At 46.4% G+C, this 19,122-nt stretch overlaps 1 protein-coding gene across 1 annotated transcript; it reads right to left on the bottom strand.

The window, feature by feature from the left end:
* Positions 1–1,324: 1,324 nt before the first annotated feature.
* On the bottom strand, positions 1,325–14,476 carry LOC118506468 (BCL2/adenovirus E1B 19 kDa protein-interacting protein 3-like). The gene is made up of 5 exons (XM_036043643.1): positions 13,212–14,476; positions 4,584–4,975; positions 3,656–3,726; positions 3,408–3,581; positions 1,325–3,312 (listed from the first exon to the last, which is right to left on the bottom strand). The coding sequence occupies exons 1-5, from the start codon at positions 13,333–13,335 to the stop codon at positions 3,261–3,263; spliced, it is 813 nt and encodes a 270-aa protein (XP_035899536.1). The 5' UTR covers positions 13,336–14,476; the 3' UTR covers positions 1,325–3,260.
* Between the last annotated feature and the right edge of the window lie 4,646 nt (positions 14,477–19,122).

The raw sequence follows: 19,122 nt of genomic DNA, 5'->3' as shown, positions 1-19,122 counted from the left end.
GTTTTCAACGCTCAAAGCGCACTCGAAAGCGGTGCGTACTCCCGCCGGCGGCTGATTTATGTGTATCGATTAATGTGTGCAACGCACTGCACATGCTGGCTTTGCGTAGTCAATTATCGATGATTTACATGTCAATAAGCGTAATCAAGGCTGATTGCGTAACGAGCTCCACCACCAAGACCACCACGGGGACGAGACAGAGAGAGAGAGAGAGAGAGGGAGAAGTTCTACGCCATCGATCATAGCTAGTTGCTGCGTTGATGCTTTCAGTCGCCCAATTGGTGTAAAGCTTTCCACTTTTCCCACTAAAAACAACAGGCCAACCCTGGCGTCCCCTGCAAGGGACTTTCTCTTTAAGTTTAAAAATAACCCCAAACGCACCTTAACGATCGTTTCAAATTTGATTGTCCCTTATAATTAGCTTTCGAGCGAGGCCGAAGAAAAGTGAACCTTCGGCGGGCAGTCCGGGTTTGGTGTTCGGGCTCGGTGAAAGACACAGATTTTCCGGCCCCGGGCCAACGACTCTCCTATCCCTCGCAAAAGGTTACGTTTCTTGTTTTGAGGGCCTCCCTATGCTCGCCGGTCGTCGGGTCGGGCAAATTTCATTACGAGGCTAGTAAAACACAATCGAATGTGCACCCTCCTGGCACGCTGGCGTTCGCTTCGCCCGCTTTCTAACCCTGTGTGGGCTGGTCTTTGAAAATGAAAGATATTTGATTATCGTTGATAATATTTCGCCTGGGCGCTGGACAATCGTGCTGCTCCGTCCAGGTGCAGCAACATCTTCCTCCTCTCGAGCAGGTCGAATTCAATTATTCGACGCAGCAAACAAGCTAGTTAAACTTAACCCCGCACGCCGATCCCGATGCTAGTGGAAACGGAAATTCCATCGAACAACTTACGGGTTATGCTTTTCGGGAGCGTCACTCGATACCAACGGTGCTGGACCAGGACTGTCCTGGGAAATCATTGATCATGGTCCCGACCGACGTAATCGGTTTCAATTTCGGTCTCTAATAGCAACCGATGAAACATTCCCAATAAGGCGCCTTTCGTCGTGCGCTATCGATTGGAGCGGGAAGTGGGGTTGCGGGAGTGGAATGTGGGTGGTACGATTTTTTGCTAGTAGAAGATAAACACATTCCATTTAACAAAAGAGCATTCAGCAAAAAGCAAACATTCGCCGCTGAGAAAAGAATCCTTAGAGAGATTAGGACCAGTTGAACCTTTCTTCTGCGCGTTCGATATCTTTTACCACACACCCAATTTTCTCATCGTTATCATATGAAGCGCACCATCTAAAAATCCACAAACTCGCACGTGGTTTCCGTTTTTTCTTATTTATTTCATTATTTCATGTGTATAATGCTTATGGAATAATACAAAGTAATGGTCGTTGAATTACAAATACCAATTAGTGTAGAGCGTTTCCCTTTTCAGCCAATTCCAGCCAACCAGTTCCTTCCACAAATGGTCATCAAAGGACTTGGAGGACGCTCACGTGTCGGGATGCAAACGAGGACGTTACATTCAATTCGGGCGGGGGAAGCATTCAAATGTGTGTTAGTGAATGTAGATTTGAGTGAACGAAATACGCGGAACAAAAGGGACAAAGAAGGGTGGCAAACAAAGCTACTAACAGCATCAACTCAAGCGCAAATCAAGCATAAATATTAATCAATATTGTCTAACCGTGATGAATAAGTAAAAAGGTTAAATTTAAATCGTACACGCACTCGAATTTTGTTCGCAAATTAAAAGCAACCCACCAAGCTCGAATCTAGCACTTCTAGCTTTGTAAAACAGACGCTAGATGGCGCACGATTGCGAACTGTGTCTCGGGTGGATAGTTAGTATCGTACACGCTAGGTGGCGCTTTTGCAACGTTTTTCAAATTCAAAATTACGTATACGACCAAACGCTCTTGTGTGGATATTATAAAACCTATAAAGCAATTACATTTATAAAAAAACGAGTGGTTATTTGAAAAGTATAACAAAATGGATACAAAATTTATGAAAAGATTAAAAAAGCTTTCCTATCCCTTATCACGACCGTGTCTGCCTGTGTCCTGGATCTTTTTTTAACGCTTCCCTCTTAATGCTAATCTTCTTGGCCTGGTAGTAGGTAAACTGTTTAAGCACACGTCGTTGGGTACGCGTGAGACTCACGGACACCACCAACTACGTCTAAAAACTGCCGGCTACAAGGCTATAAGAAAAAATGGAATTTACTCGAATGGATTACATTGCTTCGCCCCCTCCGCATCTCTCATATCCCTGCCTTCGTGTATCAAATCTACTACCTTCGCACGGAAATCGCGTACTAGAAATCTTACTGTTTGTTCCCTTGATGATTACAAGCACACACACACACACTCCCTCGGATAAGGTGCAGCTAACTACTCTTTTTCTCCTTTTAGCTCTCTCTCTCTCTCTGTATAATCTCGTCCTTGTGTTTTTTCAGAATTGTTCTGCCTAAACCTAACTCTTTTCCCCCACTTTCTAACCTCCGTCATCCTCTGCAGGATATTACTGCCACACATCATTCCTTTCCAGCCTTAAACCCTATCGAAAGAAATACGTTGGACTGTTTCCTTAAAATCGGTTCGATATTCCTCCTGTGCTACTGCTGCTGCTGTATCCTACGATGAGAAAAGATTTAATGTGAAATGAATGCCCGGTCCCACCTAGTGTCCGGTTCCTTTCTCCCGCCATGTGCCTCTCGCCCTTCCTCTCGTCCATCTCCTAGCTAAACATGTTCTAAATCATCAGCGTTTTTTGATTGGATCACACTTTTTTTCCTCTCTACCATAAGATTCTTCTTCCACGTCCTGCAGAAGTGCGTTACCGGCTTGATCGTTCTACTCCCATACGCACACACGCACACCTCACACGGCTACAATTTTTGGCCCATTCGTCAGTCGTTTGCCGGCTCTCGAATCTCGCTTTCCCCAACCCATTTTTCCGTAGCCCCCAAATTTTGTCTAAAACCATCCATCTCCTCTACTGCTTCTTCAATGCGATACAAAATAAATGCGTTGTTCTACTACTGCACTCACACACACACACACACACATTCACACAGTCTTTAAAGATCGCGTGTGTGTGTGTCGCGTGATGCTGCCGGGATTTCTAGAAGCCAATTTTGGGCGAAAACGGTTGATTCTATCGTGCCGTACACGACGAACCGGGGCTGAGGGGACAACTCTAACACAAGAGCTACTACGGCTTCCACAATTGGGTTTCGGGACATCCCGTTTACTCGATAGAGATGCGGGTTAGCAACAGTCCTCGTTTTTGTAGCCAAGCGCTAAAACAAAGTAAGTGAGAAGAAAACACAGACATTATTATGCTTCCTTTGCTTTGCTACGCGGGAACATGTTCCATGCTCCTCCATCCACTTACCCGATGCCTGCACCGAGCAGAAGCGATAATACGTTCGTCAGTACGATGGAGTACAAAAATTCTCTCGAGAACAGAGAATTCTTCCCAACGCGGACCTGCCGTATTGAGTAGCCGGCGTGTATCGGTTTGTTGCGCTCTTCCTGCGTTTGGTTGGGATGTTCAAATTTCCAGTCCCTGTGAAGAAGGAGAAGATTTTCATTATATTATAGCTAAATGTCGCAATATATGAATCTCGTCATGCCACTCACTTTGGGGGTTGCTGATCTGGACGGCTGCTCCAATCCCATACCCAGTCGGTATCCTTCACTATATCACCATCCTTCATTGGGAGAGAAAAAGCGAAAGGAAAAGTAATGATTAGCATCAATTGTAAAACACAAACACCCTTTCCCACCATTTCACATGCCTCTCTCCACAGCGTTATTATTCGTTTTGCAACGTTATGAAATTCTAATCAATTCACAGCTAATTAGGAAGAGAGATTATCGCTTCACAGACCAAATGAAACATGACAAAAACCCTGTTCGGCTACGTGGAGCTGGACAGCAATCGGAGGAGAGTGGACCTTACGCAACAACGCCATTTATATCGGGCGATATCACACAACAGATTGCAACAGCAATTAGAAGCTGTCGATGAAAAAACAAGCATCGGATTCTATTTTGGATCGCACGACAACCAACCACCCCACAAACAGAGGGCGGCGTCCGGTTTGCATTTGAATAAAATAAGTCTTGTGGAAACCCTTTTCTGAAGGTCACCAATTCGCTCATATTACATTCTAAGTGATACAGAATCTCGTTTTGTTTGTCACTCACTCTTCTACTGATTGCATCTGTGAAGCTCTATTTCAATCTCGCTAGGGTTGACCACAAAAGCGATCCCTCTCGCACTCAAAGCCGAGGGTCGGATGTCGTTACAAAACGTTGACCGAAACCACCAAAAACAATGCCAAAGCCTCTCACATTACGTCAACCTGGTGGTGGTGGAGGTTGGTTGGTTGTGCAGTGTTTCCGTTTGACATTTGAAAACAGCAAACACACACACACACACACACACACATCACATTCACCTCGATCTGATGTACCCTCCCCCTTCCAACAACAAGTATCAAGCATCAAGATGTGGCAACAATAGTTTGGTTGGACGCGACCGGTTGGCTGGAACGCAGGTTACCTTGTTGACGTAGTTGATGTAAACATTCCGGAGATCTTCCTCGGTGGCGGCCAGCTCGGTGTTTGGGCTGTTCGGAGGTGATTTGGGGCTTCCACGGGGTGAGTTTTTGCGCGAACTCGTCAACGATGCTACCCGGCTCGATTCCTTGGACTCGCGCTGAGCCTCCCGCAGCAGTCTTATGTACTCCTCGACCGAGGCAAACGCCAACGGTGCAGCCACCGGGATCCGGTCGGGACTCTTCGTTCCAACGGTAGTGCCGGCGAGCGTGGTGGAGGCGCCGGTGAGGACGAGATTGTTAACGCCACCGCCGGTGTTGCTAATGCCCGAGCTTGCCATTCCTGTTAGTCCCGCTCCGTTCGGACTCGTGTTGGATGACAGTTCGATCCAAGACTCTGTGGAAACAAAATGTCAATAAAAAAAAACGTATTAAACATAAAGTTTGAACAGGATGATACCATTCCACACGGTATCGGGTTTTTTGCGGGATCAAGGGAACCAGATTTTTAAACGATCATCTCAACAGGTAGGGTGACCTTGAACAACGGCAACAACGCTGCTACACCACCTTCACATCGCACACATTCATCCATTTTGTTTTCGTCCGCATTTTCTTCTCCTATCGCCGTGCGCGTTCGTGAACCTCGTTCTCCCATCCGCCAACGGTTTGGAACGAGCTTTTCTCGGCTCAAGGCCTCCGCACATGCACCATCAACAACACAACAGTCGTGCCGGATCAACGGCTTGTTCGTTGTGTGTTGCATTTTGTGCGGGTAGTTGTCGTCGATGGTCAAGCTTAGCCAGCCCCCGCCACCGCCGCCAGTTAACCTGAGGCAGGGCAGAACAAATTAATATTTAACACGAAGCGGTGCGCGTTACCTCCAGGCAAATGACTAACCGAATACTGATTAGTAGCGGCCCATTCACACTAGCAACAACACCCAACCCAAAACAGAGCACAGGAAGTAAACACAACAATGGCGAGCAAAGTGTGTTGGGGGGGGATCGGTGGATGGGTATGATGGACATCACATACCCCTAGAGTCAGCCGTTTGCGAGTCTCGGATACGCTTCACTACGCAAATGCACTACAACAACACGGCACAAACAACGCCATTCTTTGTAAGGGCGGAATGATCGTTTAGGGCTCAAGGGAGAAACCCCCCAAAGACGTTCCCCCGTTGGGTGTTTAACCGCATCGAAGCATAGGTTTGTGAGTAGTGAGAAGGCAATCACACATGAACACACAAACATACTAAAAAGTGGGTCATTTCCGATGAAACTGGTTTGAAGACTTTACCAGGCCACCTTCCAAACGCCCAACATTGACCGTGGACCGAGAAGCTAAACAGTACGATTTTTAAGTTCTATTTCAACTAATACCACAGCTCATCGTACCTGCTTTGTCGCATAACCAACCCATACAAACGCATCTCGTTGGACTGACTTCCCTATTTCTATCTACAGACAACATTTGGTTAACAAATAGTCATAGACCTCTTCTATGACCGCGACCTCTTCTTCACACCAAACAACCAGCGTCATCAGGGTGAGTTATTCCTACAGCACGCTCATTACACGTGCGTGCAAAAGTTAACCCGATTCAAACGATTTGTTTAAACAGCCAGAAACAACCACCGAAAAGTCAGTTCCATCTCACCATGTAGCAGACCCATATGTAGCTGAAAAGGGAAGGAAGAGCACACTGCAATATCTGGATTTGTCCTCCTCGCAATATCTGTTTTTATCTGGCAATTACACGCCCGACCATGTTTACTCACGAAGCCTAGCAATTAGTTCGTTTTATTGTGTTTGTCTGGCCTGTAAACATTATTTGCCATCTGGCATTTATTGGGACCTGTGCTCCGCCCCGACATATCAGAGGGCTAAAGGTTACTCTCTATCACTATTTATTTTAATCAATTTTGATTATATTTTCTTAATCTTTAGTACTGCGGCGCACTTCTAAACTTCAACTTGAACTTTAATTCCTAAAAACCCTTCAGGTCCCCCTAGCAATCTCTGATAAGGCCCCCGCGGTCAGTTCTCATAACACTACAAAAGAATCTAAACACCTCCACTTCAACGCACCTCAACGCGTTCAAACAAGCTTCCATTGCCACTGGGACGAACCAGAACAAATAGCCAATTGTGCGCCGCGGCACACAACAACAATGGCACCTTGTTTAGGGTTAGCGTGGTGTTATGGCACCTTCCAGACGGCTTCAGCACGACACACCACACTAGGCCACGTAAAGCTACGCAAACAAAGTAAAGCAGTACCGTAGGGCATACACACAGCCGGAAGTAAAAGAGAGAGAGGAGGGAGGCACCCTAGAACCCGAAACAGACAACTTCACCCCGCGTGTATGGACACGTCGGGAAGACGTCAGCTACAATGCGCTCCAAAACCTAATCTATACCGGGCCGGGCAGGTTCGCTGCACCTTTGCGCCGCGCACCACGCTGACGTCAATTGCACCACGGTGCACCACTGTGCAGCAGCACAACATGCCAATCGATCACAGGGGATAAACAGCGTAACCATCTTTCGGTGTCAGCGATGAGAAAGGCGATGGAAAAACACATACGTCAATATATGGTCATCGATGAGTGTTCGCGATCGCGTAAAACACACAGAGGGAAAAATAAACTCCGGAAAATGACTTTGGTAGGACAAAGAGATTTTCCGCCGCTGTCTGGGCTCATAAAGAGGGTCTGCAGTTCAATGCAGTTCACCGGGACGGACTGTGTTGTCCTACATTCCAGGGTCACGCCTTACTTGTTGGAGGGAATTGGGAGACCTGCGCAAACAAACTTCAGGATTCCGAACTAACGTCGCTGCAAACTCCGATAAAGCGCTAAAAAAGTATACAACTTTCACTCTCATTGCAAATGGAAATAGCTCACCCTGTCAGTATTTGTTTCCCCGGCTTAAAAATAAATCCCAGGGCAAATAGCCAATTGGTGTTTCCGTTTCCCTCTATCGGATGGTGAGTGACTTCAAATCACTGCAACAGTAGTAACAGCACGCTTACTAATTGGTAAATGTTCTTTACCTCACACGGTTTAGAGAGCACGTACGACCGGTAACGTTTCGCGTTGGCGTAGGTCAAGCGCTATTACCACCCGCCCTCCTCTCTCGTACCACCAGCCACGCAAGCCAATAATCTTATACACAGTGGAATTCCTTGCACCGCACACGAGAGTAAATCACTCACCCGCGGGGTGTTGCTACTTCCGCGATCACGTCCACAACGGGAGGGTTAGAAAGCAACACACACGCTGCCACGTCACAGCAATTGCGTTACCGGGGCGAAGAACCCGTTGTCTAGACCGGTGGACAAGTTTAATTGCAAAACAACCCGGTGTGATAAGTGCAAGGAAACACAACACGGTGAAGCTTCGCTGATGCGGACAACCACACGTACCAGAGTGGCGTAGGGGTCGGTCGAGTGACACGTTCCTCTCATCAATATGGCTGCATGATTTGCATGCGTGAACAATCATGCGCTGTTTGCTGAGTTATCTCATCCTAATCTTCCAGTGCCGCTTATACGCTGCATCATGACACAGCACCTGATGATCTGAGCTGTCGAATGCGATCGAAGAGTGAAATATGAATAGTTTAATCAAACTGATAATGTGTGGAAAACTCAATCGAAAGGCGTATGGTAATGATAGGCGTAAAAGTATGACATTGAGACAAGGTGTGATGAGCACGATGATGATGATTGCCCAGTCTCGTCTTTGCGCGATGCATCCCCACCATTATGCATCATTTAATGACGTAAATTAGCGGAAACACACATCCAGCACGCCACCACGAGACTCCTCCTCTATGATCAATCGTCAATTAATTAAACTCCCTGGTTTTCCGTCTCGTGATTGCCCTCTCCCGGCATCAGTGGTCTACCTGTGCTTAAAGTACAATTTAACTTCAATTTACACGCATCAATCCCCCGACGATGATGGATGGGCGATTTCATGCGATATATCACTCAGCACACATTTAACCGGGTGTAGGAAAAAAAAACTCAAATGACACGAACGTAAATCAATTTTCAATCAAAATAAAACGCACTACTTCATTTACCTAAGGAGATAACAATTAAGGCAATAGGGATGAATTAGCAGCGATTGCTCTAGACATCCCCCCTAGTTAGCTACGTCCAATCCTAGCGTCATTTTCTTTTACCGATAAAGAGACTTCAGCAAACCAATTCAATGCGAAATGTAAACAAAAATGCATTTACAAACAGCTTCAAGATACTAGCCGCGCAATGTTTACATTCCATTCTTCCTACACCATCTTCGATCGATCGAAAGCATTGGCGTTCGAGTTGCAGCAACGCAACGCACCTCCTTCAACGCCCACCAGCAACTCGGTATGAGCATCTAGCTATTTCTTACACCACACCAAGCGTTAGGAAAATGTAACGAAAAGCAACTGTAAGTGCGTGGCAAACGTTGCAAGACTTACTTCATAAAGCCATCCCTTCCCTCCACACAAAGTCTTCAAAATTTGACCTCAATTTACAACAACGCCACCCACCACCATCGAACAAACGATAACTCTACGTGCCCAGCTAACGCTCGTCGGTCAAATACCGAGCCGCACACGTTTGGTAGGTTTTTTTTTGGGGTGTCGTTATCTGCCTTTGAGGACCGACCGACCCACCACCACATCCAATCGGAGCTTCAAGAAGCCGTAAGAGTATTAAAAAAGCGACTTCAAACCGCGACACACTACTCAATGCCCACACTTTATCAGCGGTGGTTCGTGGTGATGCCTCAAACAGGACAGGAAAAATGATCCACTTTTTCGGGGTCGAACAGTTCACCGTAAAGTGGTGCGAAATCTGGATGATGATGATGATGATGGCCAGCTAACAAGCGAACAAAACAAATCTCAAACATGGTCGCGAAATCGGTGCCCTATCGCTGCAACCTCAGAGGCTTTGGGTGGTGAGCGCACAGAGGGTGAATTAGCGAATTCACACCACCAGCAAGCATCAGGCACCGACCGCCGCCTATCAACATCGCGCTCTACTCAGCGGCCACGCCGATAATAAATGTGTCGCGCGCGTCTAGACTGAGTCTCATGTAAATAAAAATACAAACATTTTCATCTCGTCGGCAGACAAACAACAAGATGTGCATCCCTCGCTACCCATCCTTTACTCCAACCTTGATCCTCGTCGGTACCTAATTATAGGCATCTAGTTCCATCGTTCCGCTCGATAAGGGATGCAGCACATTATTCCTGGTCCTGGTCCCGCATTGCGTTGCAGTTGCAGCATCGAAGATTAATAAAAATCTCAACAACGCCCCAACACTGTGTGTGTGTGTGACTCAGGTGGAGGACTCAGGCTCTCCAAAGGGCCCACCTACCTTCAAGTGATGAGCCGACAGTTAGAGATTCGTCGCAGTTTATTTCCATTAACTCGTCGTAAACAACTGGCTACTACCGAGGGTGTACGTGGACAAGGTAGCTTCCCTGAGTGGCCAACGGTTGGAAGGTGTTGGGCGAGACCATGACAATGGGTTCCCGCCACTTTATTGACCTTTAAACGTTTGTCATCTAGGTTAATATTGACGGATGATGAAGTGGCCAAGGAGGCTATCATCAAATATTGTTACAAAAGCGAGAATCACCTGAGAATAGAGAGGGGACGGTCCTCTTTCTTGATGCTTCTGCCCGATCAAAGTCGTCAAGGTAAACAACCGAGTAGGCCAAAATTAATTCGCCTTGTTGGTAGCTTGTTGCGCCCCCCCTTCCATCTCTGATAAGGAGTGACCTACAATTTGAGCAGGCAAAATGCAACTGCACCGGAAAGCCGCTTATCAGAAACGTGTTTTTCACGTCTGGCTACGATGCTTTTGTTTCAGTTTGGAGATTGATTACACAGTGCTCCAGAAACTGCAGGTCCCTTTACTAAGAAGGAACGTACCATTCAAACTACGACATTAGGGCCTATTTTTGGTGTCGCATTCTTCGCACATAATTAAACCCCAATCAGGTAGTAAAAATACCAATTCTTTTCTGGCATTCTAAATGACGCCTCTACGACCACGATTCAGTAGTATGGCGCAGTTAAGGCCAGTGAGTTCATTCACCGATCCTACGCGAGATACACACCGCACCAACACAAGGAACCGGACGAATAATGTGCACTTGCTACATATGCAACGCTGGTGTCTGCTGGCAAATTGCAATTGGGTTAACAGTTTCCGGTTTTGGCATTTTGTGAGCAAACACTGCAACACCGCGTGTACACACCCCGACGACGACACGCTTTAAATCTGCAAGGCGTGAATGAAAATAAAAACACGCTTGTAAATCATCCGCAGCAGTGTTGGGTAGGTTGAGCAGCCGCGTAAAAGCGCACATACAACAGATACAGAAATCGAACAGTGTGGTACAGTCCAGTAGCGGATTATGGGTTTTGGGGATATCAATCAGCAATCACTGTAAAGTAAGTAAGTGTTCTTTCCACCGGATATAAAAATATTTAAACTGTTCAATTTTTTTTTTTAGGTTGAATTTTTCTTAATGATTGTGATATTAAGTATTTTAGAGGCATTTAGTTAGTAAATTATGTCATTTTGACACAGCCCGGTTGCAGAATTCTTTTTAGAATTCAACTTTAAATGACCTTTGAATCTCTGAAACTTGTTTAACCAATTCCTTCTAGAATTTTATCATAATCTAAATCAATTCGTGACCTATCCCACATCGCAATAGATCGCAAAAAAAGAATGTACGACATCCCCGATCCTAACCCCCATGGCGAAGGGGGATTGGATTAAAAGCTTTGCGCGACAGAACTGCATCGTCACGATCGCGATTTCAAAAATAAATCTCGCACCTTCACTACCCTCTCTAAGCCGAGGCATTAGAAGCTTCATCCATTCCCTTCCGGATTCTGTACGGCGGGGGCGAAATTCGTCATCGCAGCTGATCGCCAATGTCCGATCGGTCGATCGGTTGCCACCGCGTCGCCCGGGGCACGTCATTGAGAAGTCGCATCGTCTGCTCTGACTCTGACAGAGCGCCCTTAATCACCCCATCATGATTCGCCGTACGTACGCCGCGCGCACGATATCTTATCAGCAGGCGCGCACCACAACACCACACCAACCAAGCTGCCCTTAGCACTGAACCTGATCGATCGTGATTTGCTGCGCAAACCCTTTTGCTCTCGACGGGTGCCTCCCCCCCCCCCCCCCCCCCCCCCCCCATTCCATCGCAACAGCGCAAGAGACCGGTTGGTGAACGCGTCACCCCAGCGACGGGCGGGCGTAGGAGCAATAACATCTCCGAACCTTATCAAGCATTCCCTTCGCTCTTCGATTGGCATTGGAATCTTCCCGTTCAGCAAACCCAGCCACAGCCCGTTCGAGAGACACCGGTGGCATCGCCAAGTATCGCCTCATAATTTAGATCGATCGGGGAAAGTTTTTTTCAGCAGACGCTACCGAACGGGCGGGCCATACACTTTTACACAATATTGCGCCAACAAGTGGAGTTCTTATCAATGTTTGAGTTATTTATTCCATTTACTTTTCTTTGTGTTCTTTTGTTCTACGGTTAAGGGAAGCTAAAATAAACAAGCGCTATTGTATGTGTGTTACAGCCCGTCGTTTATAGTTTGTTTGCAGTTAGTTAACAAATTGTTCAAATATTATTGTCGTAAGTATAATAGAGGCTTCTTGCAGCAACAATGTTGCATATTATGGTGCTGTTTTCTTTACAAAACACTCTAAATAAAACAACAACGACAAAACAACATTTGATCTTACTACAGCTAAGCTTGCCGGAATAAGTAACCGATCAGATCGGAAGCAACTATTACAAAATGTGCAAAATGTCTGCGTGACACTGTATATTTTGGCCACCAAAAATCGAACGAAAAATTTGTCACAGCATGTTAAAGGTTAAGGTAAAAGTGGAGGAACAGGTTTTTAAGCTGCTCGGTTGCTGTTGAGGTCCTTCTTCTCCAAACTTATACCGCGCGCTTCTAACTCGAATCCCAAGCAACCGAAGCGTAAAATGTTATCATGTTTCACATGCAGAACTCAGGGCCATCTCTCGCTTTCTCGCTCTCTCGCTGTGTATTATCTTGTTCATTCAACCATTTTGTACATAAATTGCCTTTTGTTTTTGCTGCTCTTATCACACAAAACAGCAACGAAAATGGGACGTGAAAAAGGAGGAGTGCGAAAACATAAAAATAGAACAACGAAACCGGCTTTCCGGTGGCTTTCTGGCCACAAGTGCATTCCAATGTTAGTGTGGTGGTTTAAAATATATTTTTTGCTTTAAATTCGCTATCAAGGCCCAGCCGACTGTGACGACAAGATGATGTGTATGTGGCTGGCTCTATGTGTGGTGGAGCACCCACCGCGGAGTGGGAGGTGGGGAGTGCGAGAACTCAAGTTCAAACGCAGTCAGTCGGCTACGACGCAATAAGGCATCTCTCCCGCACAACGACGACGACGACGCACGTTCTGGTTGCGTGGGAAAAATTATTGATTGCGCGTCCGATTGCGATCGTGGAAAGTCCGGTGATGCATTTCTTTTCCTGTGCCCCACCACACCGGCGTCAACCCAACCCCCGCCACTTACCTCCTAGCTCCTCCGGGCCCATCTTCCCGAGCGCGCTGCTGGTGGATGATGTGGTCATTGCCGCTTTGCTGCCGCTGCTGATCAGACTGCTTTTATCGCTGGACAGATTTATCGTGCGGAACATTCTCGCTGGCTCCAACACGGGAAAAAGGGATGTAAATTCGCCTCTTGTTTACTTTACTCCTGCCTGCTGCAACACTCCCAACTCCTGCACACAAACACACACGAAATGTTGGACAAATGTTCCGCAGTTTCTCGCACCTCCGGTGATGCTGCTGTTTTGTAAACAAAGAACGCGCGACGGTACTTCGACGTATTTTCTCCACACCAAAGCGTTCGCGCGCGCTACGTCACGTAGGCACTGAGAAAACAACAAACTCGGACCACTTCGAGCACCACAGCGCACGCACACACTCGCACCGCGCTGGAAAGACAAAAGCGACTACCCCGTGTCGACTACACACAGCGAACGCGCGCGCGCCCTCTCACACACACACCGACGCAGGGACGCACCTTCCGTGAAACGCAACACCACGTACGTACGACGAACGCTTTGTTTACAACGTAATGGCGCAGGCCTTTTTCGTCAGCCAGCCCAGCGATCCGCGTTGAAACTTCCCGACTCGAAATTTTCCAACGCGTCACGATACGTTCAAACGATTGCAATATTTAGTTAACACTTTACAGAAAAGAGACTTCTTTTTCGACAAATTATGCGACAATTTTCCGACCAATATGAGGGCGATTCCTGGACGATGCGACGGACAATGTAAACAGCTGGTACACTATCTGCACGTACCGAAACCCACAATATGTTGCCTTCTGCTGCGCATTAAGCGAATCTTACTTTTTCCAGCTTACTTTAGTTTAGCGAAGTCGGACAGAGGAGTTTCACCAATACAATCATCACCACCACGCCAGGCTGGGAGTTTCGGGAATTCTCCTCTTTGTCCTTACGAAAAAAAACGGGAGCTGGGAAAGGGTTGTTTTCCCTTTTTTTGTTTTCCACTCGGTTCACTTCACCAAAAGCGCTCGTTTTAATCGCAAATACAACGCAAAATAACGCCAGTTGATACGTTTACAGCGAGCAAACACATTAAATTAAGCAGACATTACTCATCTGGCCAACAAACGCGCACTCCCGTACTACACTGCCTTTCGATTCAATTTCGAAGCGATGTTTTGCCGTTGAGCTGTTATTCTCTACCCCTATTTTCGTCACAATGAATTACCGATCCGTTCCGTTTGTCAGGCTGGAGCTGGTTCGAATGGTCCGTTTCGTAGCTGTCATTTTGGTGCCAATTTTGACCGTGTATTTATACTCCCATTGTTCAGCACCAAGGTAGATGTGCTCCAAAATCGGGGCAGAATTTATTATAAATTGTCCACAAAAACAGTAGAAAATCGTTAAAATAACACAAAAGGGGAAGATTTCAAACAATAAATATCTGTTTGATCGGCAATCGCTTTCGGTTATGCGTTTAAATTCAACGGAAAACATTATCGATAAAATTTCTTCTTCGACCACAGTGCAAGTCCTGCGTTAGGTCGCGTGTACACGTTCTCAAAAGCAATAGCTGTAATTATGTATTTTATTACGGAATAACGAATCACATTATGTGTATTAAAGTGAATTTGTGTTCGTAGAAATTATGATTTTTATGCGTAAAAATCTAATTCGCTTTTAATACAAGCCCATAATAGGAATAAGTGAGAACTGTTCATCAATTTCTCGCCACCAGATATTCTCACACGCATCGTCTCATCAGCATTCTCGTGAGCTGTGAAAGCACCTACTCGTAGAACAAAGGTGTCGAACTTTAATGAAGCTTTTTCACTCATAAGCCTTTTCTCTTTCCTTTCTTATTCTACACGATGAGGGCCGTGTCTGCTGACTAACATGCTGACTAACTTTGAACTTCCACAGCTTTAACGGTCTGAATATGCATTCGGAACCGCAACCAAGAAACATTGGACGGACTTGGACTCTTCTTCTTTGGCACTACAACCTCGAGTGGTGTCGGTCTGCCATTCCTGGTGTTCTTTGTTTTGATTTTACCCATAGCTAGATAATCAGAATGCAATTTGAGCTATGACTGATAAAATGTAGTAATAAAATATTAAACACAAAAAAAACGATGTCAAGAACAAGGAAAAACGGCAAAACAACGTTAAAGCGTATTTTTTACTTAAGAGTAAAACCTTACGGAATAAAATAGTCATTTATTTTTCTTGGACAAAGCTACACAAATTTAAAAGTAGGTGCTTTGTAAAAATAGTCGTAAGCAAAATATCGGCTTACCGGTCAACGTGTGCAGTTACAGGCTTTTTTCGGCTTTGACGCCTTTGACTTAACCCTTGGTCTTGTACTGCAACAATAACAAACACTGAAAATATTTTATTAAAAGCACTGAAAATATTTTATTAAATATTTTATATATTTTTTTTTCGAAGATGGCTATAGGATTAACATAACATTTTTCATGCGCATGCAATATAACATGCACATTTCCATGAGCATCATATTTTCACAAAAGGTGTTCAAACAGAATTCCTTAACTCATTCCTATTCCACCATAAAATCGACAGTGGCAACGCTTTCTAGCATACCACAAACATAAAGCAGAAAATGAGGTCAACAACGGTTTAATTGATCGGTATTTGAAAACTGATCTATTCACACTCTCCCCACCTTTTTCCCTTCTAAACGTCTTGTGACGTTTCCTTCCAATTGATCCTGCTATTTGCGCAAACTCAAAGCTACTCTACTGGAAAACCTGGTCGCCTATTACAACTACCAAAAAATGTCATAACTCAACGCCACCATTGTCCCATTCATCAGCTAAACTTTCGCACACGCACCCAGCAGACGGGAGTAGCAGCAGAGTAAACCGGATCGAACACGTTGGCTACAGTCAATTTTAAATGGCACTGTGGCACTCACCTTTGCCAAATCGATCCGCCGTTAGGAAAGCGAGAACCGGCTGAAATCGAACGCTTGTTGTGCGAACAAACCAAGGAAAAACCGACCCAACCCTCCCCAACAAACCCAGAAAGTAGCTACCTTTCCTTCAAAAATTTCACCCTCACATTTGTCTCGCTCCGATTTGCGCTCGTTCGGACGTTCTCGTGTGTTCCTGAAAATCGGGAGCAAACTTTCGAGTGATTCGATCCCCGTCTATGGAGCATGATCCATTGGCTGCAAACTTCACACACTGCCTGGCGCGGTACCGTTGTGTGTGTGTCCATGCTTAAGTAAAGATCAGCCACAAACACTGGTCTGGCCAACTACCAAGGCCCCACCACCCCCAGACTCCATCCCCAAACCAACCCGCAGAAGGCAATGATGGACGTACCGGGTTTTTCGGTTGCTCGATCTGCTTTGGCTCCTGCTGCTGCTGCTGCTCCTGCATGTGAACAGATCGTTTTCCATCGAATCGGTCGGTCGGTGGAAGGGTAGCAGGCATGGGGGGGGGGGGGGAGACAACCGGCCAGAGGTACAGTTTGTTGGTCATAACACCACAAGACTCGAGATATGGGGAGCTACTTGGATACAAAAGAAGAGAAACAAAAACCACTCGCTAGTGACAACGAGCCGTTCCGCCAGTGTGTAGGGGGAGGGGGGGGGGGGATAAAGGGGTGGCAAAAAAGGGGGGTGGAAGACGAGGGAGCGAAGTTAAGGACGAAGCAACGAACAACAACAAAAAAAACGGTCGAAATCCCATAATCATTGCACATTTCCCATGATCGTTAACTGGGCCCGTCCGATCGTCATCACCTCCTAAACGGGCTCCTCTCCACCACCAACCCCAACCCCTTTCCACCCCCCCCCTCCCCTCCATCCCACTGTGCGTGTATGTGCATCGTTCATCCCCCGGGCGACCCACCCCCCTCCCCCCAAAAGAGCCCTCGCACAGCATCCTCGCTGGCCACGGCTCGCGGCTGCCTACGGCCACTTCGGTGTGAAGAGAAGCCGGTTTCGCGCGTGCCTGTATGTGTGTGGTCCTGTCAGTCGCGATCACCGTCGTCGGTACGCTTTTTTTGATCACTTCCCCGTTTTTTCGCCCGTTCGCTTTCCGTCGTATGCTTGCTTTCATGCGTTGCTTTCGTTCGTTCATCCCCTGTTGAGATCATTTGCTGCCCACTTCTCACGCCCTCCCTCCACTTCCAGCGCTCGTCCCTTCCTACCCGTGGCTCACCGTCTTCCGGCCGTCTCCTCGGACTGCCGACCTTTTTCCATCTGTCCGCCCCCTAACCACGATGGGTCAACCTGTGCAGACAAGGGCAGACGGCAAGGTGGTGGCGGTGGTGATGATGCGTGGTGCGCTGGGCCTGGAATGTCGGCAGTTGGCTCCCTTGCCTCTCTGCCCCGAGCCGCTCACCGTCGGGCTGGACCTTTCAAAATATTTTAAATTGAATATTAGTGTTGTGTGTGAAGCGTTGAAGAATGGGAAAAAACATGAAACAGCGGGAACCCGTGCAGAGAGGCTTGGGCTGGCGGCCAGAAGACGAAGAACATCGGACGAAGAACAAGAAGGAAAGGACAAACGGCAACATGCACACCGTGTGTGTTGTAGTAGTAGTAGCGGGAGCGGGAAAAGTAAAGGTGAACAAGATAAAGCGCGAAGGAAAAACGACACTCTAGGGCAAGGCAATACCTGCGGTAACAGTAACAAACACAGGGCAGAGGGCAGCTCAACAAGAGGAGAGAGAGAGAGGGAGAGAGAAAAAAAGCGCAGCAAAACACGGCACACAACACACGGAAAGAAAGGAAAAATAAACCCCGAACAACAACAGCAAAAAGACGGAAAGAGAGAAAGAGAGAAAGGAGGGAAAAAAAGAAAAAAGTGCGCAAGAAAGCAAGAAAAGCTACAAAACACAAACACCCGCAGCAAACAAGAGAGAAAAAGAAAAAGGCACACCGAAGATAGTAAAATGAAAATAAAACATAAGCACAACACAACGAGCGCAACAAAACAACAGTAACGAACAAAATCGATCGGACAGCCTTACCCCCGTGTGTAGCCACACACACACACACGCACGATCGAGAGATGGGCTGAAGATCCATCCACCGGTTGTGCTTTTGGGGCTGTAATTCCGACCCGGCAGGAAGGAAGCCGACCCATGCTAAATGGTCCGCCAGCGTGTGGGTGGATCGGAAAGGTCTGGTGCTTGGCTGCTTGCGTGTCACTGAGCTGCCCGGCGTGGCTACTCTTCATTAGCATCGCTTCGGTGGGAGCCTTGTTTCAGTTACAAAAGCCTATCTAAATGATGCTAATTGGTGCGCCTATTATCTTCAGTTTGACACTTGGCCAAAGAAGGCCAGGAGATAAATGGAACAACGCGGTTGAAGGTACCGCCGTGAGCGCAGCTGTCAGCCAGTGCAGCTGTGATGATTTGGGGCAGTGTGAAAATATTCAGCCGACTGGCTGTGATGTGCAAGTTGGAAGATGGTTTGATAAGAAATTAAACTGTCGTAGAGATTCGCGTGAATGGTTTTAACGCTAACGATCAGCCAACCAGATTTAGATCAATGGTACAATTCAAGCTACATCTGGATTGAGAAAAAAAATTTTTTAGGACAATTATCATTGGAAAATATGAGGCCTAGTTTATATTGAGCATTGACTCGATGCTAAAAGTAAGATATAGATGCAAAGTTTGCCGAATATTTGAAGACTCACATGCCGAAAATTTGGAGATTAGCAACTGAAGAACGAAGACAGTACTTTAAAAGCTTTACTAAGCTCTGTACTTGCGGTCAAACTTATCTATATTATATTCAAGACTCATACTACACAAGACCCAGGACTACTCAAAACCCAAGACGGTATGTTAAAAGATTGAGGCATGTAGTATCTCATAATATACAATACTCTTGCTATAATAGAGCAGACTAAAGACTACT

The sequence above is a fragment of the Anopheles stephensi genome, chromosome 2 (assembly GCF_013141755.1).
Source record: "Anopheles stephensi strain Indian chromosome 2, UCI_ANSTEP_V1.0, whole genome shotgun sequence".
In the NCBI taxonomy this organism is placed as follows: domain Eukaryota; kingdom Metazoa; phylum Arthropoda; class Insecta; order Diptera; family Culicidae; genus Anopheles; species Anopheles stephensi.
Note: the sequence above shows the minus strand (reverse complement) of the source record. Positions and strands in the feature narration are given on the sequence as shown.